Source organism: Amblyomma americanum, chromosome 7, assembly GCF_052857255.1.
Source record: "Amblyomma americanum isolate KBUSLIRL-KWMA chromosome 7, ASM5285725v1, whole genome shotgun sequence".
Classification (NCBI taxonomy): Eukaryota; Metazoa; Arthropoda; class Arachnida; order Ixodida; family Ixodidae; genus Amblyomma; species Amblyomma americanum.
This window is the reverse complement of record NC_135503.1, coordinates 2,616,129-2,641,940: the sequence shown is the minus strand read 5'-3', so window position 1 is coordinate 2,641,940 and position 25,812 is coordinate 2,616,129. Positions and strand designations below refer to the sequence as shown.

The 25,812-nt window shown below is 44.8% G+C and overlaps 1 protein-coding gene across 1 annotated transcript in view; it reads right to left on the bottom strand.

Annotated features, from left to right (window-relative positions):
- The window catches only part of LOC144098271 (protein FAM76B-like), a 46,109-nt gene that overhangs the window by 18,634 nt on the left and 1,663 nt on the right, over positions 1-25,812 (bottom strand). The window contains exons 2-6 of the mRNA XM_077630781.1: positions 16,248-16,312; positions 15,717-15,777; positions 15,464-15,619; positions 12,259-12,533; positions 5,591-5,813 (exon numbers count right to left, since the gene is read on the bottom strand). Coding sequence (XP_077486907.1) covers positions 5,591-5,813; positions 12,259-12,533; positions 15,464-15,619; positions 15,717-15,777; positions 16,248-16,312 — 780 coding nt within the window. The remainder of the gene's footprint in view (positions 1-5,590; positions 5,814-12,258; positions 12,534-15,463; positions 15,620-15,716; positions 15,778-16,247; positions 16,313-25,812) is intronic.

The window sequence follows — 25,812 nt, the reverse complement described above, 5'->3', positions numbered from 1 at the left end:
ATGGCCGTAGCAGCGGGACGGCGCGACTCACTCAAAATGGCGCTGGGCTGCAAGCGGTAGACTCCGCCAGGCAGCCAAAAGTCGCCATTTTGGTCACGTGATTTGAAAAGCCAATAGCAGAGCGCGTTTTGTTCAATTTTGTTTGCTTGTTTGTTGCTTCCACGGCCTGATCATGGTTGCCAGCCGGAACACGGGAATAGCCTGAAACGCGACCTCTCAAATGAAACCAAAATGGCGCCGGTGGAGTGTATATTTCTCGAACTGCGGGGGATCAAAGTTCGGTGCGATTAGACCTCAATTTAAAAGGCTGCACGCACCGTTTCACATCTTTAAACGCTATAACGTACGAATTAGGTGGCATTTTTCAATGAAAATTCGTAGATAGCTGCGCAATGACCTCAGGATTGCAAAAATGAAAACATCAAAAATACAATTTTTTGACCAATTTTCAGCCACAAAGAGCTGTGTCCCACCTTAACAGAGTTTGAATTATTGAGGTTTTACTAAGTTAAGGTGGGCCACGGCTCTTTGCGGCCGAAAATTCGTAGGTAGTAGTTGGCAGGTAATAGAAATGAAATGTGCAGTTTCTAATACGAACCGCATCTTTCCAAATTTAAATGGGCAGTGAAAACAGACCACAATCATGAATTCCGATTTATAAAGGCTGTAGATTCAATGCAGCAGGGCAAGTTTTGTTCTTATGTAGTGAGAGGCTTTCTCCAGACACCACTGCTGACACTATGCCATCCATGGCTAACCAAAGGCTTACGATTATTACAATAGTTTACATGTTGTTTTGTCCAGTTTGTACCAACCTTTTACACTTCTGAGAAAAAAACATGAAAGGTGCCACTTCTAGCTCAAGACACTAAAAAAAAAGGATGTACAAATCTGTTTTATACACAAAGGCACAATGTTCCCAAACTAACGTGTGAGCTAAGAAAATGCCACATTACAAAATATATAATTAGTTCACTTAAGACATTCTCACAGACACTCAGCAAGCAGGCATTTTTACATCCCCAGTAAAAGCTTGTTAATTCGAACCGACGCCCGGGTCCCGGTACAACCCTTTGTATTTCAAGGGGGGAAAACTCCAAATAATTCGAACAAGTCGGCATCCACTATGGTAAATTAGAACTAGGAGCCACTAGCTGATACAACTACTCGTAGATAGAAGCTGACCCATGGCGAGTAAAACACGCTCCAAATTTACTAGACATGTAAAGCAATGAAAAAGAAAAAAAAAAGTCGAGTGCATGAGGCTCGCGGAGCCCGTCCTCTGGTCCATGCCAAAGCAGGTTCTAGCTGCTGATGCTTCAGTGCGAGCCATTCCAGGTGTTGTTGTGCAGCGGTCATCACTGGGTCACGATCACGTGGTGTACACAACGCAGTTCCATGGTTCAGCTGCCGCAGTGCCGCGAGCTACATGGACAGCAGTGTGGAGCCCTTGCGTGACACCGATATAATTGAGGCCGCATGCTCTCAGCAGATGCCGCAGGGCTCACGTGTGGTGAGGACCGCTGACAGTGATGAGTCCGATGGCGGCGACGAGCCTCTGCGACTGTCAAGTGCGTGTGAAGTAGCATCGGCACTCGATGTTGCAGAATACCATTTCACTGTCAATGAGAACTTTGAGGTTGCAATCAACTCTGACGCTGCAATGAGAACTCTGAAGTTGCAATGAGAACTCTGATGTTGCGCAGGAGCTTTGGGTAAGCGGCAGATGATGCTGATGGAGTCGCGGCAGAATAAACGCAAGCAAATGCACTTCACTGATTACTTTTAACTTTGACAACTCTTCCCCATAAATAAACATATTTTGGAGCATAAATAGCGTCATATATTCCAGCACTAAAGCTCGCTGCTTACGCGGATGCATTCCAGTATTTGTTTCTGACACATACTGGCTGATCGATTTATTTCATTTGCCAATAGGACAGCATGAACTTAATTCTCAGAGTAGCCCGCCACAAACGTGTAGTAGTGCCTTGCTCGCGATAACGAGTCTAGATGTGACTGCTTCGGGTTCTACTCGTGCGGCGGGGTGCAATGACCGCTCGTTCTTGCACCAATTCGATAATTCAAACTTCAATTAATTCGAACAATTTTCCGGTCCCCTTTGAGTTCAAATTAAAGAGCTTTTACTATAATTATATAACGAAGAGCTACTCAAGGGCCAGGAAAAGAACCCATCTTGCAAAGAAAGCCAATATGACCGATAGTCAATTCTCAATTTGAAAATAGAGTTTGAAGATAATTCTTTTTGATGCACTTCACGCTGATGGCAGCAATGCTTAGTGTGAAATGACTGGCAACTTGAATTAAAGGGGGACACAGCTCTTTGCGGTTGCGGCCGAAAACTGGTCAAAAAATCGAATTTTTGATACAGTAAAACCTCGTTACTACGAACCTCAGATTAACGAAATTTTCAGATTTACGAATTTTTTTAAAATCCCCGCCAAAATGCCTATATTTTAAATGTAAAAAACTTTCACTACAACGAATTTCAAATTACCGAATATTTCAGAATAACGTTTGTAATTTAATCTTGCAATCATCGCAGGACGCTTCGTTATTGCGAAGTTCCGTCAAAGTTTCGTACCAAATCCCTGAAGCTGACGCCTATCATCATCATCCGAAGCAGCAGCTATGCACTGGGGAACCCGTTGCAACGGATACAGCCCCAGCGGCATCGGGATCAACGCTAGTGTCGCGTTGAGTGAATATAGGCTAGGCGGCGCAAGCTGCCGCCCGATACAAAGGGTAAGGCCATTATCATCCATCCAGCGTGTGGTCGCATACTGCGCCGTAGTCTTAAGCCTATTCAGTGCAGTGTCACCACGTCGACAGCGAACGGTAGGATCTGCAAAGTTATCGGCGCTGTGATTGTGTTGTGCATTAGCTTTGCTGACAATGAGTTCTCCTGGCCCCCGCGTTAAAAAGAAGCGACGCCAGTTTTCGCTTAAAGAAAAAGCGGACATTCTGTTGCAGCTGAATGTTGGAAAAAAGCAAGTGGACTTGTGCAGGGAGCTTGACATCACACAGTCAACAAATACAACGACGCTCAAAGATCGGGACAAGATCATAAAACTACATCGAGAGTCGCTCCCTCAAGAAAACGTCTGCGGCTGGGCAACTACCGTGGACAGCGACTTTCGAATTATGTGGACAGCGACAGCGTGGCGGCTACATCCGCGGAGCTCACCACCGAAGACATCGTGAATCAAGTGCATGAGCAAGAAGAATGTAGTAGCGACGAAGACGATGCCGACACTGGATCAGCGCACGAAGAGGAAGAGATTGTTTCCGGCTCGGATGTCCTAGTCTTTCTAGAAAAGACCCAATCATTCCTCGGGCGCTGAAAAGATGTCCCCGATGACGTGCACAGGAAGGTCGAGGATGTGGAGGCGTTCGTCCTGCAGCGCTTGTCTACTCGCCAGAAGAAGATAACAGACTTCTTCAAGCAATAAATTGTAGTTAAACTGTGCCCAGCGTTATCGTTTATTATTTACTTACCAATACATAAATCTGCTGCAAAGGTATGTACGTAATTTTAGTTCTTGTGGTGCATTACTGACATGAAAATAAAGGTTTTTCAGTACTACGATATTTCAAAATGAATTAAATTCGGCGGTCCCGTGAAGTTCGTTGTAACGAGATTCTACTGTATTTCCATTTTCACGATCCCGAGGTCATTGTGCAGCTATCTACGAATTTTCGTTGAGAAATACGGCCTAATTCATATGTTAGAGCGTTCCAAAGACATGAAACCGCGTGCATGGCCTTTAAGTTGAGGTCTAATCACTCCAAACCTTGATTGCCCGCAGTCCATCAGCACCATTTTGGTTTTGTCTGAAAGGTCGCGATTTAGGCTATTCCTATATTCCAGTTGGCAACCATGAGCAAGCCCTGGAAGTGGTAAAGAAACAAAGTTGGGGAAAACGCATGCTGTTATTAGTTTTCCCAAATCACGTGACCAAAAATGGCAACTTTTGGAAGGCTGGCAGCATCGGCCGCTTGGTCGCGCCGTACCACTGCCACGGCCAAGTGGGGTTCGTCGGGCACTAAGGGCGAAATATTTCGACTTGCGCAAGGCTTCAGCTAAACGCACCAAAAATGAGCGAAAGTAGAGATACGAAGCACGCTAGGTACGCTGCATTGTCGCATCCTGGTGTCTACAATCAGCGACAACGCTCCACGATGGCCCGATAACGCCATAACCAGCGGTGCTTAGCACAGCAACGAGGAGTGAATACGTGTCCTGAGGGAGTGAATGTTAGAGATCTGAAACGTATTGGGTTTGCTGCATCGTCGCATCCAGTTTTCTACAAACAGACCGATAACTCCGATGACCCGATAACGCAGCCACGTACAGACAGCGTAATCATGACTGTGAAGACAGTGATATCTAAGCAGCTTTCGTTGACAGCCAGCAACTGCACAATAGATCGAGCTTTCCAGTAAACCTGGTGGTGTGATGCCAGCGGCGGTCGTGAAACAGCGTCTCGCAACATGCAAAATCGGAAACCTTGACGAACAAACTTGCTTCTGAATGTTTTGAGGTGCAAGATGAACAAAGAGTTTTGTTAGAGGCTGACTGCGATCACAGCATCGTTGCGAGATACAATTGTGTGCTGCAACTTCGGGGAGGTCACAGTGCAAAGGCACTGTCTCGGGTTCCAGCCTCCAGACCATGCCATCTGTTCGCTGGCAATCTCCTTGTTGCAAGTGCAATTATGTCAACGGGAAATGGTGCTTCCACACCAGAAACCGGCCAGAACTCATTTCAGTGATTTCTAGTTAGCCTTGATACTACAGAAATATGCGATATCTCCAGTTCTATATCAGCTATTACTACAATTCTTTTTGTGCTAGAATGATAAATGCACAGGTTGTACAATAATACTAGTTTTAAACCACTGCTTCCTTAGGAAAGTTTTCAAATATCCTTTGTCTCAGTCATCAAAATGAGCTTATTCTCTGTCTAGTTTGACCACCTGTAACTTTCGTCCAGGTCGTTCTAGAATGCTCATTTATGCCTTACTGCACTCCTTGATGACTCAGATGATTTACAAATAAAATCTTCTCCACAAGACTATCTTTATTAACCAAGCTTCCTTCAAACAAAAGACAAACTTTCCAAGAAAAATCTAAAACTGCCTGCTACAAGAGGAAACCGTTTGCAGTTTTGGAATCAGCACATGGAAATTTGGAGTAAATCTGTCCATAAAGAAAATAGTTCTAAGAGGGGTGTCCCCCCTTAAGTTACAATGTAGAGTGCAATGCCTACAAGGCCTAAGAGTGCAAGGTGAAAAGAAGAAAACAGCCAGTCTGGCCAGTGTAATTACAAAAATGAACTGGTTACAGTGGGTTGGGGAACAATCCATGGGGTATGCAAAGGAACTGAGCTGTGCGGCACATGACACTACAACTGCCCTCGACTGCAGCTACAGCAACCGCTCTTTGGTTCAACACCACCACTTAAGAGAATCTTTTAGTGCGACCAATAGCCAGTTGACTTTGCTCGGAAGCTCCGCTTCAGTTTTGTGGTCTCGATTGGTACTATGTGGCATATAACCTGTCGCACCTGCTTGTCCTTGGCGAGCAGCTGCTGGTCCTTCAGGGTAAGCTGCTTCTGCAGAGAAGACACCTGCTCTCGCAACTGGGTCAGTACCACCACATGGTCGCTGCTGGTAGGGTCCAAGAGGCCACTGGCCTCTGGAGTGCTCCTCAAAGGAGTGCTCCCATTGGCCAACTTTGCTGCAGGGTCCAGCCGTGGCCTTTTACTGCTGCCATGCTCACTGCCAACCCTAGAACACGGGAGCAAGCAAGGTGTGACAAGAAGGGCAAGAGAATTCAATACTCGACTCCACAACATATACAGTAAAACCTTGTTCACATGTTCCTGGTTCGTACACTGAAAATTGCGGACATTAAAAATGTCCTATAGAGTTGCACTATATTTCTCCTGGTTAATAGAATCCTGGAAAACACATTTCCCAACTATTATGTTAAAAAATTTTGACAAATTGTGGTCGTATAATACATTTACTGACCAACCACACTTGTGTAAACATGCAAATGGGCCGAATGTGAAAGCACACAACATGAAAATCTGAAATGCAGCAGCAGTCACCTGCCGTGGTGGCTTCTCTGCAGTGCCTCGATGCAAGGTGGCGAAGCACCACCACCAACAACGAAAATAAAAACTGCACGCTTGCATTCGTGACCGCCGTTTTTGCGGCATGCGACATGAACGCTGATGTTTATTCGCGGTACATGAGGGCAACGGGGCAAAGCATCTAACTACAACGATGCGCCGACATATGAGCAGGCCGGGTCTGGGGAACGCAGAAACACTGCTGCGACAATCAGCTGCCTTGATGGCTTCCTAGCAGTACTTGTGCTAGGTGGCGAAGCGTCCGAAAATGACGAGGAAGAGATTTCAGTTACTTTTGTCATTGCTGTCGATGGACCGGACGGGTTACGCGGTTCCTTCCGGGCTTAGGACAGCAAAAACACGGTCTAAATTCTGCAAGCACCAGAAAAGGGTTTGTTCAGATTTTGTGCCAAGAAATACGAATCGACATTTTTATGAAGTCAGTTACTGTCTCTGTACCTCATTGAACAATTTTATATCTCGAATTTAGGCTGTTTGGATCATAGGTTTTCATAGATAGTATGTTTATACAACAGTTTTTACAAGTTTATACAAGTTTTACTGTACAAGACATTCAACCCAAGTTTAAGGTAGTACAAAATTTTTTCTGCAGATATGAAAGCAGTACCGTTAGCAGTCACCCGAAGCATTTAGGACCCCCATTTTTTTTTTCTTAAAGCACAACTAGCCAAGAAGGAATCACAGTGGGAGCTCATTGATTTGAACTTAGCACCAATTCAAATTTTTGGACTAGTTATACTGTCCAACGTAGCTCATTATTCCCTGCTGAAATCTGCGTAAAACAGCCTACTAGCACACATGCAAATTATTTTTGCCACTGAATTCGAACAGAGCAGCACCAGCAAATTACTCAGCTTGAGCTGCCAGTTGCTCTCCCAGGTGAAAAACAGGCGGTGCGAAAACAAACTTAAACACGGCAACTTCCAGGGCAGGCGTAGCACCAGGATCGGAAACCATCAAGCAGAAACATTAATGGGAAGCTGAAACAATGTTTTGGGAATTCAACAAGATTCAAGAGTTCGAATGCACAATGTTTCTTCTGGGTAAATCTTACCAAGTATTTCTGCACTAGTATATTTAAAATGGTAACGGAGTCGCCAGTTGTCTTGCACTTCCCCCCGCAGTGTTCGAAGAGTGCAGAGAAGCTCAGTGAGGATGACATGGACAGCGAAATTTCAAATTTCCTCCGCCTTCACGTCCATAACTTGCAGCACGCACTGCAGGATTTACTACTAAGGAGTTCGGTTCTCTTCCTTGCAAGGAAGAGATTTTGCATTAAATATGTACTTGTTGCCATTTCGGAACTGTAACGGGCAACGTCCTTACGTTAACATTTTTCGGTAACGTGAAGTGCTCTCGACGACCCTTGTTGCGGCTCACATGCATGCCAGAAAACACCTACCTTTGGCGACGCAACCAACCAGTAAAAAAACAGAATAGCCATAAAGTACAAAACACGCGCACGAACACGCATTCACACATTTGCCTTCACCTACCTCCCCTTCCCAAACCACTCAAACACACAACTCTCTAAAGAATGGAAGCATACAGAGCATTTTGGAACATCACATTTTTCAGAATTACTGTAAATTTGTTGAGAGCTCAGCTATGTTTTCTTTGTGAAGTTATAATTGATGAAGTGTCATTTTGTATTTAATGTCACATTCAGAAAATGGCTTCACCATGTACCACAGGGTTAGAACCCATCACATGCAATTATTCTACAGGCAACTTTAGGCCACTATAACATTAAGCTCCTGCACATTTGTGCAAATTATTCTCATTAAATCAGGATTTCACGTAAAATCTTGTTTGGGCTAGAAGTTTTATGTGAACTGTGAGGTTTAAAAAATTGCTATCGTAAGTTCTTAGGGCGAAGACTAATTAAAATTAATAGCCATGAAGTAACGGAAAAGTAACATGCGGTACTTTTTTTCGGTAACGGTAACGATAACGCGTTACCTTTTTTGTACGCAACGTAGGGCGGCAACGCATTCCTTTTTTTTTTTTAGCGTTAACGAGTAACATATTTAGTTGCTTTTTTCGGTAACACCTACAACACTGGTTACAGATAACCTTGTCTACTATACCATCTCTTATATATCGAATTACCGATATATCAAACTATTTCACAACCCCGCTAGAGTTCCGATATATGGAGGTTCGACTGCAATCGCTCATTAAATTTCACGTACAGTTCACTGCCACAATGCCTTCGGCAACAATGCTCACCAGGCGACAACTGCCGTTAGGCTTTGGTTATGTTGTCTTCATCGCATGACTGCGATGTGCCAGATGTGGCGCGGAAAATTAGTAAGATGCAGGCCGCTCTCAGCCATACCCCATGTTCATCTCGTCATACGGTTTCAAAGCACTAGCGCTACCAGCAGGTGCCCAAGGCTGTGCACCCAATCCGTCTCTATGTGCAGTTTGATATATCGAACGACTGGCGAAAATTCAGTTCAATATATTGCGCGACTTTCCTGCATTCTTACAGAGGATTTTAATCTGTGTTTGAGATAGCCAATAATTAGAAGTATACGGGTTCGATATATCAGGGCTCATTCGTATTAGAAATTAGTGAACCATCTCCCTAGTTAACATGATTCACTTTTTTTCTCATGTACGTCAACAGCCATATCACTAATCCGCTAAAGATATCTTTATATTTCAAAAAGCCTATTTTTAAAAAATTAGCGGCGAGCTTTGCTAGAACATCTAGCATGTATTCTGAATCTAATATATTTACCCCTTTCAAGTACGACCTGGACAACTTTATTTGGACTTGTAAATAGTGTAAATATGACTATTCCCTATGTCCTTTCTTGCTATCCCCTCACCTCTTTCGTTTCTCTTCTTCATACTGCCTTCTATCCTTTATTTCTGCTGCCCCAGCTCAGGTGCCGCCGATACAGTGATGGCAGATGCCGGGGTGAGCAAAAATCTTTTAACTTCCTTTTTATTATATTTTTCGATTAAACACTTACTATTACCCCTTTCAAGCAGTTTAATACAGTTTAAGTTTTGTTCATCTTGTGAAACGATGTTAGCCATCAGCATGTAGTTACAGGTTATCAAATGTATACGCCACTGACAATTCGAAGGCATAAATCGACTGATGTCGATGTGATCTGTCCTTTATGTTGCCAGTCTGGTAATGATTCCAGGAGGCCTACTCAGAGCAGAGCTCAGCTTTATGACCCATCAGGTGCACCACCCAATGTTTGAATTTTACTTGCTTTGACTACCTACCAGAAAACAAAGTGCACCCATCGACTGCTTGGCTCCAACTGTGAGTAGCTCTGACTACTGTAAAGCCTGCCATGATGGTTACAAAAATGTTTGCGGTTGAAAATCTGCCCATAACCTGTAGCTGGTTAACATTCACTGCATGGTGAGAAAAAACAAATGTTTCCTGCCAAAAATGCTTTCCCAAGAACAAAGATAATCTCACAAGGCAAGAATGCATGCATGTAGCATGCCAGCCACAAAGACAAGAGACGGATAGATGTAATCTCCGTGGAATGCTACATGCATTTACTGTAAAAACCCCTGTATAATATACGAGGTTTTTCCCCATATGTAGCGTCGTTAAATTTCCGGCTCGTACTATATGCGGATCCGAACAAAAATTTTCGAAGTTGCTCGAAGTTTTGGTTTCGTTATTGCGGCGTGGCTACAGCTTGGCTTCGTTACTCTCGACAAACGACGTCACGATGTCGTTTCTTTGTTGTTGATCTGTTGGGTGTGCCGGGGAGTCTTGGAGTGCCGTGTGCCTGTTGACAACGCACGTGCTCGCATGTAAGCCACGCTTTGTGATGTGGCTGTTTTTTTAGGAGCAAGATGTCAGGGTCTCAAAAACGGTACTCAGCTGCTTTCACGTGAAAAGTGATTTTAGCTGCGGTGAACATCGGCAACAGTGCGGCCCGGGAGGCAGTCTGGTGTCGTCGAGGGAAGCATTCGTGGATGGCGACGACAAAGAGAAGCCCTTTTCGCGTGCAGCGAAACGCGACGAAGCTTTTGCAGCCGTAAGAATGGCGCATTCACAGAAATTAACTTAGCCTGACGGAGTTCGTACAGCAACAGCGAGCCACGCATCTAGCTGTGAGCATGGAGCTTATGCAGGCAAAAGCTAGAGCTTGCAAAAAAAAAGGGATACCGGGCTCTGCCTTCAAAGCGAGCAAGCACTGGATCCATCGCTACGTGTGCCGTGCTGGCTTTTCACTACTGCAACGGACCTCGATTTCACAGAAGATGCCTGAAGTGTCCGAAGAGCAGCTTGTGAGTTTTCAGCGCCATGTTATTTCTTTTCGCAAGTCAAAGAACTTTCTGTTGGGCTAAACAGGCAATGCCGATCAGACGCCGGTTTACCTGGACATGCCATAGACTCTCACCGTGCATGAGAAGGGGTCTAAAAAAGTTAGTGTCCGGTGCACTGGCAACAAGAAGTCGCGAGTTACAGTCATGTTATCGTGCACGGCAGATGGCCGCAAGCTCCCCCCTTACGCGATCTTCAAGCGGAAAACAATGCTGAAAGGTGAGGAGCTGCCGAAAAATGTCATCGCGAGATGTCATGAGAAAGGGTGGATGAATGAGGATCTAGTCTTGGAATGGGTAAAGTCCGTGTGGTGTAGGCGACCTGGTGCACTGCTATCTCCGCCGTCCATCCTTGTGCTCGATGCGTTTTGTTGTCATTTGGCCGACTTATTGAAGAGGCTGCTACGCGACTGCGGCACTGAACTCGTTGTGATTCTGGGTGGGATGATGTCACAACTACAGCCCCTTGATGTTTATGTAAACAAACCCTTCAAGGGCGCAGTCAAGCGGTGCTACGTAGAGGATGCGCTCAGGTGAGCCTGCAGTGACGCCAACCAGGCGGCAAAAGCGGGCTTCACCTGCCACGGTGTGCAAATGGATCATAGACTTGTGGGCGGCCATCCCAGAAGATCTCGTGCATTTCTTTTAAGAAGAGAGGCATCTCGGACGCCCTCGATGGCACGGAAAATGAATACATTTGGGATGACTTGTTGGACAAAGAAATGTCCGAAGAAAGTGCTGCTGAAGATGAAAGTGACTGAAGTAAAGTGCAGGATGCGATTTGAATAAATGTCTTCTCCGAGCTTTCGTCACTTGTATTATACACGGGTAAAGCCTTTTCCATTTCGCGTCTCTAGAACATCACCTCGTACTATATTCGGGTTCGTATTATATGCAGGTTCTTAAGGTATTACGGTCAACACAACCAACTAGCCCAAAAGCATTATTGAACTCATAAGGCAGCAGTATCATGATTGAGAAGGGACGGCTGTTCTGCACACTGCTACAACTGCTGTCAAGCAATACTGTTCTCTTAAATACCAATGTACCCTTTTGAGAACCGTCTGTGCTTAGGGAACTTGAGGATAGTGTATTTTTATGGCACAAAGGCATCTGCGGCCAAAGAGTGCCATGGCAGAAGGTATTTTCTTTTGCTCAAGGTAAGGTCAAACACCCATTTCCCAAGCATTTCACCTTTTTTAAGCTGAGCACCAGGCCAGGGGAAGCTTGTACACACGGGGGATTGAACCCCGCACCTCCTGCATGCGGGGCGGATGCTCAACCACTAGGCCACCGCTGCGGTTCTTTAAGGAACTTAATTTTATGTCTATTTTAAAGCACCTCAAATGGGCATGCCTATGATTTTAATTCCAGCCAGTCACAGGTTTAGTGAGCGCTACTGCAGTCTTGCAGACAGACAGGCACCCACTGCTTAGTAGCCACAGGAAGCCTGGTGTCAATGAAGGGGCATGCTAAACGGACCCTTTCGTCAAAGCACTCATGGCTTTTGAGGCTTGACCTCTTTGCCTTGCTATTGGGAGGTGCAGGAGCAGGCATCTGGTGCTTCCCACAGAGCCCCTGCCAAGCCCACCCAGCAGTACATCACACCACACTTTTCTCACTTTCTTGAGACAAAACCAGCCAGTAGCGGTGCACTGAAAGAACCAAGGCCACACATAAAGGTGAGCATTTGAATGAAAGCTCCAGAGCCCCTCAATATGACAGTACACGAAAAAGGACTGTGTGGTGCCACTCACTTGTGGTTGGAAAGTGAGGAAGAAGAGTGTGAGTGCTTGCGATGGTGGTGGTGGTTCTGGCTGGAAGAGGAAGTGGCATTGGTGGGCCCCCCACCAGAGCCTGACGATGACCGGTGGTGGTGATGGTGGCTGTGGTGATGGTGGTGGTGGCTGTGGTGCGGTGCCGAGGTGGCCTTACCCAGGGCGGAGTGGCGCATCGGGTCGTTCTGCTTGGCCTTGGCCAGGGCCCTCTTGTATGACAGCGTGCACAGCCAGCACAGCAGCTTGCCATCAACCTGCAGGTCCATCCGCACAACGAAGTCAAGCGAGACATTTCTGACGGCACATACTGCAGCACAAGCTGCATGTCATGTTTGCAATGGTGCAGCTGAAGTACAGTCGCGAGTAAAAAATATTAGCACAAATCACTGGCGATCAGAATTTGTATATCTCACCACGTGACGCTGCGGTTTGCAGACCTGCCTATCAGGCCATTTCCATATTTGCAGCATAGGGAGGGACGGCAGGAAGTAAGCTTCATGAAGCATGCCATCGCCCGAGCGTCGAAGTGCCGACCCTACGTGACTGTGCATGCGGCATTTTTTTTGGCTCTTATTATGAGCAAAGATGGCACCATTTTTATTACAGTTGTTTTATGTCCGTGATGGTTTGTCAAAAGGAACTCGCGGGAACAACATATGATAGCGCTGCTTTTAGCCAGTATTACACAAGCTCGAAAAACAGTTTATTTTCCCGATGCAACTAACTCAGACAAGTCACTTTGTTCGGAAAGTGTAGTAACAATATTAACAGGAGCACTACCCATCAATTCAGGCCCCTCAATTCAGGAAAAGAAGTAAGGAGGATAGCCAGCTCGCTGCCGTGATGTGAGAGCAAACACGTTGTTGCACTAATGGCTTGCATAGGCCCCACCGACCATCACAACGCTTTGCAGGCACTCACGGAAGGAGTCAAACAGGTTGCTTGCAAGGTCAGGAAGAGCCTGCAGCCTGCTCCATTCCTCTTGAACTGCCGCCCAAAGGATATCTGGCGATGACTCGTGCAGCTGCCTTTTAGCTAGTCGCTTTATCATTAACCCCCATATAATATTATATTCAAATCTGCTCCCTTGGGAGGCCATGGCAGCTCCTGGATGCAGAGCTGTTCAAGCAGTTACCAAGCTCAGCGCGGCTGAGGCTGCCCGCAAAAATAACTGCCAAACAAGAAAAAAAAACTATTCTATTCTTCACCAGTTGCCTGCGGAAGCAAGGCTGTGCTAAAAAAAAGAGGGCGAGACAGAAAAATAAATTTTGCTGGGCCGTGACAGTCCGCTGAACTCCCCTAATACTGTAGAATGGGAATGGCCCGGCACCCTCGTTATCAGCCTCTTCGTCACCCGCAGCGCCACGCGTTGTTATTCCAGCGCTCCGGAGTTCCGTCATGTGTGCTAATCTTTTTTGCTCGAGACTGTACAAAGACCACATCAAGAGTCACAAATTTCACCCAAGCTATCCAGGCAGGATGCCTGTGATATTTATGCGTTCACTTTTAAGTAATTCAATTTTGCTAAAGGTAATAAAAAAGGATGTATTTGAATCATGACCACTACATGACCAGTGCAGTGAAGCATAAGAAACAAGCATGAAGCAGCCCTCACTCCATATGCTTTTGTGGTAATAAACAGTGAAATAGTAGTCAACGTAACAGCACAAAAATAAGAATGCAAACTGAGATCATGTAAAATTCTCGCAAAAGATATTTCTCCAGTCATAACATGTACAGCAGCTCATCTTTAAGCAAATGCAAACTTAGGGTACAGGACAGCCATAAGCTGTTTTGGCACTAGTGCACCAACACATTACATATGGCCTAGAAAAAATTGGAGAGGGCACTTAAGCGCTGCCTTAAGGGTATGACGTAATAGCGTAATGGGTCAATTCCTATCAGTACCTTAGCAGAGATACAAGTTACTTTTCCCTGCAAACCTCAGTTGAAGTCGAGCGTCCTCGTACCAATTATGAAAGGGAATTGTGGAATATCAAACTATATGTTCATCTGTAATGCTCACCCTAAATTAATTGATATTGCAAAGAAAAGTAAAATGTCTTGCAAATTTAAGCAGAATGCTGGAATTTCATTCCCTGGATGATTTTGCAATGCGCGTTCTTGCAATCTTTTCTTTTTTTTCTTCATACTCCCATCTTGAACAAAGCATGCTCTTCACTGCTTGCCTTTTAATTCACTGACCAACTTTTTTTTTACTTTGCTTTGCTTTTTGCACAGCACTGTTACATTCTAGTTTGAAGATTACAATTGTGAATGCAAAATGTAATTATGTTTTAATATATCCATTTAGTTTAGTACAACATTTTGGACAATGTCACTTGTTGTGTACCTGCTGCTGACATGCCACTGCTGCTGCACCGTCAGCACCCTGTGAGGCCGGGGCCTAGTCGGGAGGACATGCTCCCTCCTTTTCGGCCTGCCACAAGGGCAAGAACTTTGTATTACTCAATAAAAAAAATATATATATATATGCAGGAGGTCATTCCCTACTTTGCATCCATAGACCTCTAGGAGTCCCCATACCCCTGCTGGCACAGTGGAGCAGCGGTTAAGCGATGCACCACTGCCATGCCATGACATGTGCTCCCAGTGGTGGGCCTTGTGCGGCCCAGGTTGCTCTTCCCGAGCGACCAATCGTAAATATATCTGCCACCTACTACAGTGAGCAGTTTGCTCACTATCCGGTGGGCAGGTTGTGATGACGCCGCGAGATCATGTGACCTAGGTTGCTTTCTAGCAACCACCTGACAGAGCCTTGACAGTGATTTTTAGCTCGCAATGCCAACACCATATCTTCTAGGCAACGGGGCCTGTAACGTTAACCATTTCTATAGGGAGCCAAGAGGGCCAGCTTAAACAACTGACCTATTGCATCAAGGGCTGCTGCAACTAAGTACATGAACCCACTTCCAGAGAAAATACACTGAGAGGAACACTAATTCTGCATTTAATGCGGAGCTGCCACGTGTAAACATGCACCATGGGCATGATATGCTTGGTGGAATGTACCCTCAGACTGCCCTTCCTGGCTGCACGAAAGTAAAACAAAGTAATACCTAAAGGCGTTGAGGACACAACCCTAGAACACGTGGTACGCAAAGCTCGAGCACACTTCCAAGCAAAATCAACAGGCACTGTACGCATGTCAGCTGTCACATACCTTTCGGCGACTGTCATCTTTGCGGTCAAAAGCGCAGCGCTGCTTGCACTGCTCGCAGTTCACAGGTGGGCCATATCTCTTTTCAGAGTTGGTACAGCGCTGGCACTTGTTGCCAATAAAGGCAGCGATGATGTTGCAGTATTCACAGGCAGTGGGCTAATGTCAAGGAGAAGAAGAAGAGGGACACATGACTGCACGGCAAAGGGCGCATCACAGGAGCGAATTTCCTCTTCTGCGCTTCAGAGCTACTCACCTTTCCGTATGCCTTGACATTCTGCTCGCACTTTTTGCAGATGGTGGATGTACTGCCCTTGCTGCATCAAAGATAGAGAGTTAGGGCACCACGATGAACAACACATGCTGCAGGCTTTACGGTTATTGTTCTGTGCACCTGCAAACCTTAGCAGCTTCCCCAAATATATATGCAAGCTCTAGAACACAGCAAAAATTGGTGTCTGCTACTAAAAAAAAATTCCAACCCAAAATTCAAATATTAACAAGCATGTAATTTTGATAACACAGTATAACCGTAAGCCACTCTCTTCACACTTCGCAGTTCACTGTTCATCTATTTACCATAGCACTCCGTAGTGCAAAGTAACGCGGCTGTTAATACTTCTGGTGAACCACTCAACTTGCCATACTCCCAACAATTTACATTCTGAAGTATCTAATTTCTCGTTTATGCACACCCTTGGCTCCACACCCCCCCCCATAGAGAAAGTCTATCAAAAATAAGAAAATGGCAATAGGAAGCTGTACAGATCAACATGAAAAAACTCACTTTTCTTGCTGAAACTCTGTGCGGCAATAGGTGCACTTGACAATGGGGAAGGCGCCCCGGCAGTCCTGTAGAAAAATTTGCCCATTAAATCACAGCCATGCAAAGCAGCAAAAACTGATGTGGAGGCACAGCTCAGACTGAGAAACAGTGGGACAGGGTTGAAGCAGGAAAACTGCTCTTCGTATTATGTTTTAACCACACTGTATCAGGCATACTGCCATGGCCTTCCAGTACAATTCTGTGGATGCAATGTCGCATCACCATCTCTGTTCTACTTCCCTGCTACTGAATGTAGTTGCATGCAAGGAGATTGCCTGGTGTGTGTGTGCAGAACATTGCCTACCAAATTTCCAGTCACAAGAACAGGTTTGCCAGTCAAGTGAAACTGTCACCAGGGCAGCACGATAGCTAAACTTTCCTACGTTACAATATGCCCAATTCCATTAATTTTATTCTATTATGATTACCCAGAAAGTCGTAGATCTGCCTAGTTTTCAACAGGTGTCAAAGCAGTGGTGGACAGCAACTACATATCCACTAAAATGGGTCCAGTGGAAGGGTGTGTGTGGGAAAAAAAGGACAGGACACGCACAGACCTGAGAAGTTCCCAAAATGAGCAGTGCCTCCACAAACTTCAGCTCACAATGACAGTGATGCATAAGCCCTTTTTTTATTATTTTTGTAAGATGCACACTGGACTGCTTTGTGTGTTGTTTTTCCCCTCTTATCAAGTATTTGACATAACCTGAGATCATAGCAAAGATAACTGTTTTTATTAGGCCAGTTACTATATTTACAAAAGACATACACCCGAGTGCAGTCACAAAAAATAAACAGCGTTCGGAGAAAAATCTTATTTGAAAACTCCACTTTGACCAAGAGCATGAATTGGGGACCTCTCTCTCTCTAAACTGACCAGGAAGCGAAGAGTTAATGGCATAAGGCTAAATCAATCAACAACTTCAAGCAGGGACAATGTATCCAATGCACTCCAGAGAAATCCCAAGGCAGGGTTGATTATAAAGGAGGTAATTGCCACTGTCAACCTGAGCATGGCCACATGGTTACAATTACCGTGGTATGGCCCTGCTCAGGTCTATGGCAATGGTAGTTACACCCTACTTCAAAAGCTACTCTGGAATTCCCGTAACCACATTGGGCCGTGCTTACCAAACGACTTTTAAATAAAAAAGGGCAAGCTTGCTTTGAAGGTCTGTTCCTGACCCGATAAAATTATTAAAAATTTGCTCAGTTTATTAATAGTGATTCCCACATGCTCTCTTACACATAACAGACAAGGTAGCAATGTGACAAGGGTGCTGAAAAAGACTGCTCTGCACGCTAGACAGCGTGTGGGATGTAGAGTTCCATGAAGAAAAAAAAATGCACCTTCCTGCATAGCGTTGTGCATGCTTACAGCTGTTGACAGGGTTCCGTGTTAGTCATATTAGTGCTAGAGAAGGTGCACCCAGAAAGCTGCACGACCTCAAAGCGACACCAGAAGAGTGCAGCTCATTCATGACGCCTGCTAAGAAGAGATTCAAAACAACACACAACCATGATCCAGCAGCCCCACAGTAATAATAAGGCCAATGTAGAATTCGGGCATTTTCTTACCTTTGTTGAGAGGCAGTGAGCTCTTTAGAGTGGAGGCACTCTTCATGGTGGACTCAACAGACTGTGAGAAGGAGAAGACACAAAGGCACGACACCACAGAAAGCATGAGACTCCGTGCCCTGCTCTAATGGCACTAACAGCTTAGTTGTGAGCTGCACACAAACTGGCCATGACACAGGTGAAATGCCAGCAAAAAGCTTCCTTTCAGCACAATCCTTATTACACCAAGTGATAAGCCTTTTCGCTTTAACATCGGCAGCCTTCACAGTTTTTCAGGCACTAACAAGGCCAACACTAGAAATGCACAGTTTTTCCCCCAAATACATTCTCTACAGACACTTAAAGGTGCACTAAAGATGAATCTGAACTCTAGCTACACGTTCTGGGCATTCTTAGAAACTTCGCATTATTGTCCTGTGCGGCCGATTGCCCTCATTAAATCGGATTAGTCCCAGATCCTGCCTTTTTTTGAACTCAACGCGGTAGGTAGGCGTAGTTAACCAACGCGTGGAGTGCCTTTCAGCCACTCCAGTGGCGGCTCCGCTTTCGCTTTTATGTTGTTTTTTTAGGTTACTGTGAATAAACAGTTTCAGTCACAGACAATATATTTGCTAATCAGGCCTACGGAAATAAAAATAGAGGTGGACTCTGATTAATGTATCACCCTGCATTGCCGCCACAGGGCTGGCTGACGCGTTGGTGACTCCTCCTACCTACCGCGTTGAGTTAAAAAAAAATAAGGCGGGAGCTGAGATGTTTAATCCAATTTAATTAGGGCAATCGGCCGTGCAGGACAATAATTCGAAGCTTCTAAGAATGCCCGGAATGTGTAGATAGAGTTCCCAAGATAAAAAAAAGAGTTCAGATTCCTCTTTAGTGCACCGTTAAGTTTTGGCAGCATGGCCAGTTCCAAGGGCAATGCAATCTCTGAACTCAAGATGTTTTGCTTTGCAGCAAATACCACACATTTACAAAAGTTGCTACATTATCTGCACTGCATGCAACATGTCTTGAGTAGCGGTGTTTGAAAATGCAATGAAGACGCAAGCCGGGAGAGTTGTTAGCTATGAAAATATAGAATGCTGCAGCATCAGCAACCCTGAACAAGCGCTCGCAACTACAGCTGGCACAATATAACAATTCTTTTCATTCTATTCTATAGCAGATCCCAGCAAAACAGAGGGTGAAAGGAAATACAACTGGAATGCAATCATTATCATACTGACTGAGAATGTGATAATGCAACATGACATTTATGCATAGCCTCCAATAATCACTGACCTTATAGAGAAAAGTGAAATGTTTCACTGAGTAGAAATGTGCCAAATATGCGAGCAAAGTTCAATGCAATGAATCATGGAATGCATAACATGTCAGCAACTTTTGCATTATCGTGAAGTGTGCCTACACGTTTCGTAGTGCTCCAGCAACCTTCTCGTGCGATGTGGATGTTTTAACTGTGTACAATTTATTGACTGTGTAAAAACAAAACTGAAGTTTGTTAGGACATTCTTGGAATGCAACCATCCACTTTTGTCCCCAATTTCACCACAACCCTTACAATGACACCTGGAAGTATAGTTGCTTTCACACGTACTGGGTGTTACAGGTGTATAATTTATCCACACAAGGAGTGAAACCACTTCTTTCAATGACACAAAGGAGGCGACAACATCCACTGAAGGCAAATGTAGCTAGCTATTGTCCAAAGGCACAATACACTCATCACATGGCAACAAGAACAAGACATTCATGAAGGGCCGCATGATAGCATTCACAATGCCATTTGTAATTTAATGAAGACAAAAATTCACAAATTGAATTCAAGACAGAAGTTCACAAATTGAACGTCTGCCATAGTTCTTACTAGGATAGATGAGAATACTTTCCATGAAGCGTTTAGTCAAGCACTCTGTAGGCTTGCAGCGACAAGCACCATTTTCACCAATGCTTAAAAGGTGAATAGGCTTTCCTGCCCCAAAGCAACACTCTGGTCTGCAAGGCTTGCCATAGTAAAGAGATATCTGTGTAGCAAGCCAACATGGGAAAGGTTTACAGCAACCTTACCAAATTAACTAAAGCAATGACAATACAATAAGAGAATGTCATTTTAAGCAATAAAATTTTAGTACTGGATTTTGACACTACTGATGGCATTTAAAGGTCATGTGAAATTTTCAGCCATTTCCTGGCATCACCACAACCTATAATGACATTGAAGTTGCAGGCTCCAAACAAGGCACATAAGGCAGCGGCATTAAGCAATTAGTACACACTTCTTGCTTGCATGTAGCACATACATTCCAAAGCTGCGCATAAGTACTATATATGAGTAGTGCAATTAGCCATGCAAGGTCATATGTGGTGCGCTTGCTTGATCATACAAGCTTCCTTCGCCCCACAAAAAGAGCAAACAGAGAGGCCGACGGCACGAACGCCTTCAGATTTCATTTAATCATTGGGTAGAAAGGACAACATCTAGTGCTCAGCCACACGGACAAATGCAATGGCCAATCAGAGAGACCAGTGCAAGTGGCTGGAGTCAGTACAAAAATATCTCCATGTATAGCGCGGGTGAAGCTTGGCACAAATAGTGGTGCCCAGGTGACGCATCAAACTGTCAAGGCCCACAACTGACTCTGGCATCACTTGACTGGAGTGTCCTGTGAACCACAAATGAGCACGCAAACACCACACACACTTTCAGGACGGCAGCTGGCGGTCACTGAAATGCTGGGCTGGTCCTCCTCTTTTCACAGTCATAGCATGGGGGTGCGCTGTTGCTTAGTTTCTTGTCTGGCCTAGCACTAGTCTCCTTGATTGCAATGCACTGCTCTCTTCCATTCCTGATGGGGCGTAGATGCTTCAACAGTTCTCCAGTCTGGCTTCCCAGACATTTTTTGTTTGTCAGGGCTTTTTTCTTCCAGTGTGCTTACTGGTTCTGAAGTTTAGGTACTTGGCTTAGCCTCTCCTTTTCGAATTGGTTTGACCACTGGGCTTCCCTGCTTTATGAGCCAGCACCACCCCTAGCACTGCAGTCTTGCACATTCCACTTTGATATATCGACTTTCCTGTGGATATCCACTTCCGGCAGCATGGCGAATCTACGAGCATCCCACGGCACACACTTTTTGCAAGCATCTGTCGTGGTATCCTCATGAGGCTGCTGCGGCTGCTGTTATGCGATGCTCCTCACCACCACGTCAAGTGATCCTCCTCTTCACCTTGTTCAACCATTGCGTTAGCCTCTCAATCTCCCCTGCCCACGACGAGCAAGCCGAACAAAAATTTGGTGTCTGCTCCTTTAATGGCACTCTGCACACATGCGGTCACACAACAAAAATCTTTTCTGAATAACAATATTGATGGTGCAAAGAGTTCCACCTGGGACAAATGTGAACATGATAATCAGCTTTAATCCTATATTGAGCATGAACTATGCTGTCTCAAGAGACTAAATGACACCAAACAAAGAAGGTGCAATTATATTGCAGTTTCTTCATGCCACACGTGAAAAGTAGAGGGCTTCCACCATCACAACGACCATTTAGCTGTTAAAACCGAAAATTGAAAAAACATGAGAATGTCACATGGCACATCGTCTTATGCATCATTACAAAGAAGAAAACACTCAATTAAAAATTTGGCCTCCATACTACTGTAAGTGCCGGTCATCAGTGTCGTTCCATTCGGGGAATTGTTCCCAAAAGGGAACTAGAGTAAAATTTCATGAAAAGGGAAGTTTTTCTAGGAAATTTTAGAAAGCAAAATGGTCTCGGTTCTTTCAAATTGATGGTGTTTTCAAGTTTCTGCAGGGTAAAAGGGTATCACAGCAATTTCATTACCAATGCACTACTCCAAAATTTATGTGAAGAGTACCTCGGTGGGAGTGAACTGGAAGCATGGAACGAGCTTAGCCGAATGGAGGCACATGTTTTCGGAAGATTAATTGAGAAAAACCGCTGAAGCTATAATATTTGCCTTGCTCTTATCTCTAAGTATATATTTCTGTGTGCTGCTAGGACTTTGCCATTTAGGCCGGCTGAGAACTCCGCTCATCATGGATGGCTATAACAAACGCTAAATTATTTTAAGGTTAAAGCACTCATACCCTCGCCAACACTGATCAAGAATTTTGTCATTTTTGCGTCTTGTCATCTTGCAAGCCGCGGTGGCACGGTCAGATCAGCTTCGCAGGCCGCTACGCGAGAGCTATCGGTATCGGTGCAGCCGAAAACGCCTCGTGTTAACCTGCGGCACACTCTCGCGCTGTGCACTGCACACAGTCTTTCTTAGCCCACTAATACTAGATATAAAACTAATATTCATGCCCTCAGCTATGTGGTGTAGTGACAGATGTGCGCTGCCGGCATTGACGTGAAAAAGTTGTGGCAGGAACACGGCACTACAACAATACATGCTCGCGTTCACAAAACTGCGGCAGAAGTGCAGCACAGGAGCATAGGCCACCGGCGTACTTTAGGCACTGGCATTGATAAAGAAGACGCACCCGTGCTTTCGCACTAAATCGGTTTAGCCAAGTTAAAACCCCCGACTTTTTACCAACACCACCAATACATCCCATGCCAAAACAAATGCAAACCCTGGTATTTTAGTGTTCCTGTGCGTCTATCCTCTTCTGTCCCGTTCCTTTAGTGCTGCGTTCCTTCATAATGCTCAGTCACCAACTCACTCAACAACATGCCTTAATGCAGCAACTTTCAATACGACTGGAGCACTAAAATCCCTATTCTCCACTAAACTATGTCAATAACCGTGCACTATTCCATTACCACTGCATTACACCCAAATTTATGCGAAATTATCTTTGTTGAAGTAAACCGTATGAAACTCGCTGAGCCGCAGAGACACGCGGGGCTGAATTTCTTTTTTAAGGCGAAAGCCTTTGACTCATCGCTGTCCGTCCAACAGTGAAATCTGTCACACTATAGCTGTCAATCAAATGACGTGAACTCGATAAGAAAAAATATTTGTGCATGGCGGGATTTGAACCATCGTCCTTCCATTCCGAAGCTGTGCGTGCTAACAACTATGCTACTTCCTGCCAAAGCATATGTAGTTCTTGTCAGGGACACTTTATTTTTCGTTCTTTTCATGGTCCCACAATAATTTTTGTCTAGCCTGTTGTGTCTTCAGCAGTGCGGGCAGGGGAACATTATTTTTCTTTCTTTTTCTCTGCGAACACTAATATATGTCTAGCGTAAGGACGCTGGAGAGTTTGCGGAAAGGCGTAAAATCAGACAGACGCCTCGCAAACTCCCTCCAGTGTCTCCAACATTTAGAATTCACAAACAATTGTGTACTTAACATCTTAACCACATAGCAGTGACACAAGCAGCAACACCGCACTAAAGGCTTTCACATCACCACACTTTAGGTCAACAAAGTGCCCCCCGAATTTTATTTTTTACAAATTTTTGTGCACCGCCTTGTTTGGTATTTAAAACAAAATGCATGGCAATACAGGTGAGCCAGCCAATATGCAATCTCAGATCAAATGGAGCAATGTCTTGCATGTCAAGTTGGTAGAGGACAGCAGTGTTTGCTGAATGCCATTACAACACTTCCATAACCTTAAAGGTGTACTAAAGAGGAATCTGAACTCGTCTTTTTACCAAGGGAACTCGATCTACACGTTCCGAACATTCTTATAAACTTCAAATTATTGTCCTGTGCGGCCGATTTCCCCAATTTAAATCGGATTAAACGTCCCGGCTCCCGCCTTTTTTTTTAAACTCAAAGCTGAAGGTAGGAGGAGTCAACCAACACGTGAAGTGCCTTTTAGCCAGCCCCGTGGCGGCTTAGCTTTCGCTTTTATTTTGTTTTTTTCAGGTTTCTGTGAATAAATAGTTTGTCGCAGACAACATAGCCGCAAATAAGGCCCACGGAAATAAAAATATGCGCGGACTCTGATTTACGTATCACTTTGCCGATGCCAGAGCTTAAGAAAGTAATGAGTTGCATTATTTTCTTAAGGCATGAAATGCATTTAGGTCCCATTCTCGGAAAATTCAGGCAAACATCGTTTGGAAACCACAGCGAACTTAGTCAAACCCGAAATCGCTGAACAATCCTAAAATTTTCCTATCTTAATGGTATCCAGCAGAAAAAAAAAGAAACTTGGGCCACAAAGGGATCCAAACCAGCACTGGCACAAACAGGGCAGCTTTGTTTCCAGACACCTTGACACCTCGGCCACAACTGCAACCTCTCGTGCTGAGTGCTCTAGATGGAAGTCTCTCATGCCATTGTTGTAAGTCATTTTCCTAATCTTTCATTCGATGGTTCTGTGCTCCCAGATGCTCAGATGTAGTAATGCTGCTACCGTGGCCATGCAATGGAGGCAGTCGAGATAGAAAGGCTTGCCTATGTCGCCATTCACACCAAGGTGGCCATATTAGTCATCAAAAGGTGCACGAAAGAGCACTCTGAGAAAATTCTTTTTCACTTTTAACTGTTTTTTTGGGCTTCTGTTGATAAACTTCCAGCCACAAATTGAGCCCGTGTAAGATCAGAATATGTGTGGACTATTTGCTTTCACCACTCAACCTCATCGTTCTGTGATGGCCAATGAAAATACTACAATCCATGAAAACGTAACTCTTTTTGGACACGATAAGTAACAATTTGAATAAGACCGCTACATATTTGTTGTTCAGTGAACTGAAATAACAAGCCCGAACAAGTGCTTCAGAACTGTTTTCTCCCTGTTTACTCCATGGGTGATGCACCAGACTGTCTGCTCCAGCTGAACACAGTCCAGCCAGCAACCCAAGCAATTTTTGACAATCGCTCAGTGTATTACTTTGCCAATGGCAGAGCAGCAAGCCACCATACGATTGGCTGAAAGGCACTCCGCGCTTGCTTTTCCCCATGGCAACCATGCCGGTTGACTCCTCCTACTTTCCGCAGCAAGTTAAAAGCGAAAGGTAGGAGCCAGGAGATTTAATCAGAATTAAAAGGGAAATCAACCACACAGAATAATTTGAAGTTTCTAAGTATCCTAGGAGTGCGTAGGTCCCGCAATAAGGCAAACTCGAAATCCTCTGTAGTGGACCTTTAAGGCAAAAGATAGACAACCAAGCACTATAGTACGTTAAGCAACGAAAGTAGTGAATAACGCTGAGAGTACTGACTAGTGTGAAAAAGATAAGGGGCTAAATGCGGTGGCGAGCACGGGTATCAACTGCGCTGTTCAGATGAAAGAGCTGGGAAAGGAACCACTGAGGCTATGCACACTGCCCATGTTGAATAGAAGAGGGTTCCAGCAGACAAGGGACCTGGCCAACACCCGAGCATAGCTACTGCCATCTATTCATCATCATCAGCCTGACTACTCCCATAGCAGGGCGCCTTGCTGCAATGCATTTCATGCGTACAGCTACTCTCTATGATAAGACAGACAATTTTTTTTCTTTCCTAGTGCATGCGTTGATTATCCTATGAAGGCCTTTGGTACAGTGCGCAAAAATGGTACAGTACCTGCCACACCACCGAAGCAAAGGTCCAAAACACTCACACCTTACCACCACATGTGCTAACAGTGGGTGAACCATGTACCAGTTTTGCAACCAATGTGAACATGCCACGTACAACTACTACAGTTGGCAAGAAATACAGCGAATCCTTTATGCAGCAAAAGTTTGTTACTTTTTAGGATTGCAGAGGAAGTTACACTCAAAATGGTACTAATCGTAAGCAGTTCCAAAAGAAGCCCAAACGTTTTCATCCATTACTTTCTGTAGCAAAAAAGTGTTCGGAGCTGAGTCAAACAAAAAAAATCATGCAGGCTTACTGAAACAATGAAAAATCACATGATATACAAACTTCTCACTGCCTACCACTGCAGCCCCCTGTACACATACTGCCATAAGCCTGCACAGTGGCAGCAATTATGCAGGGTTTGCTGCATCTCCTGCCACAGTTC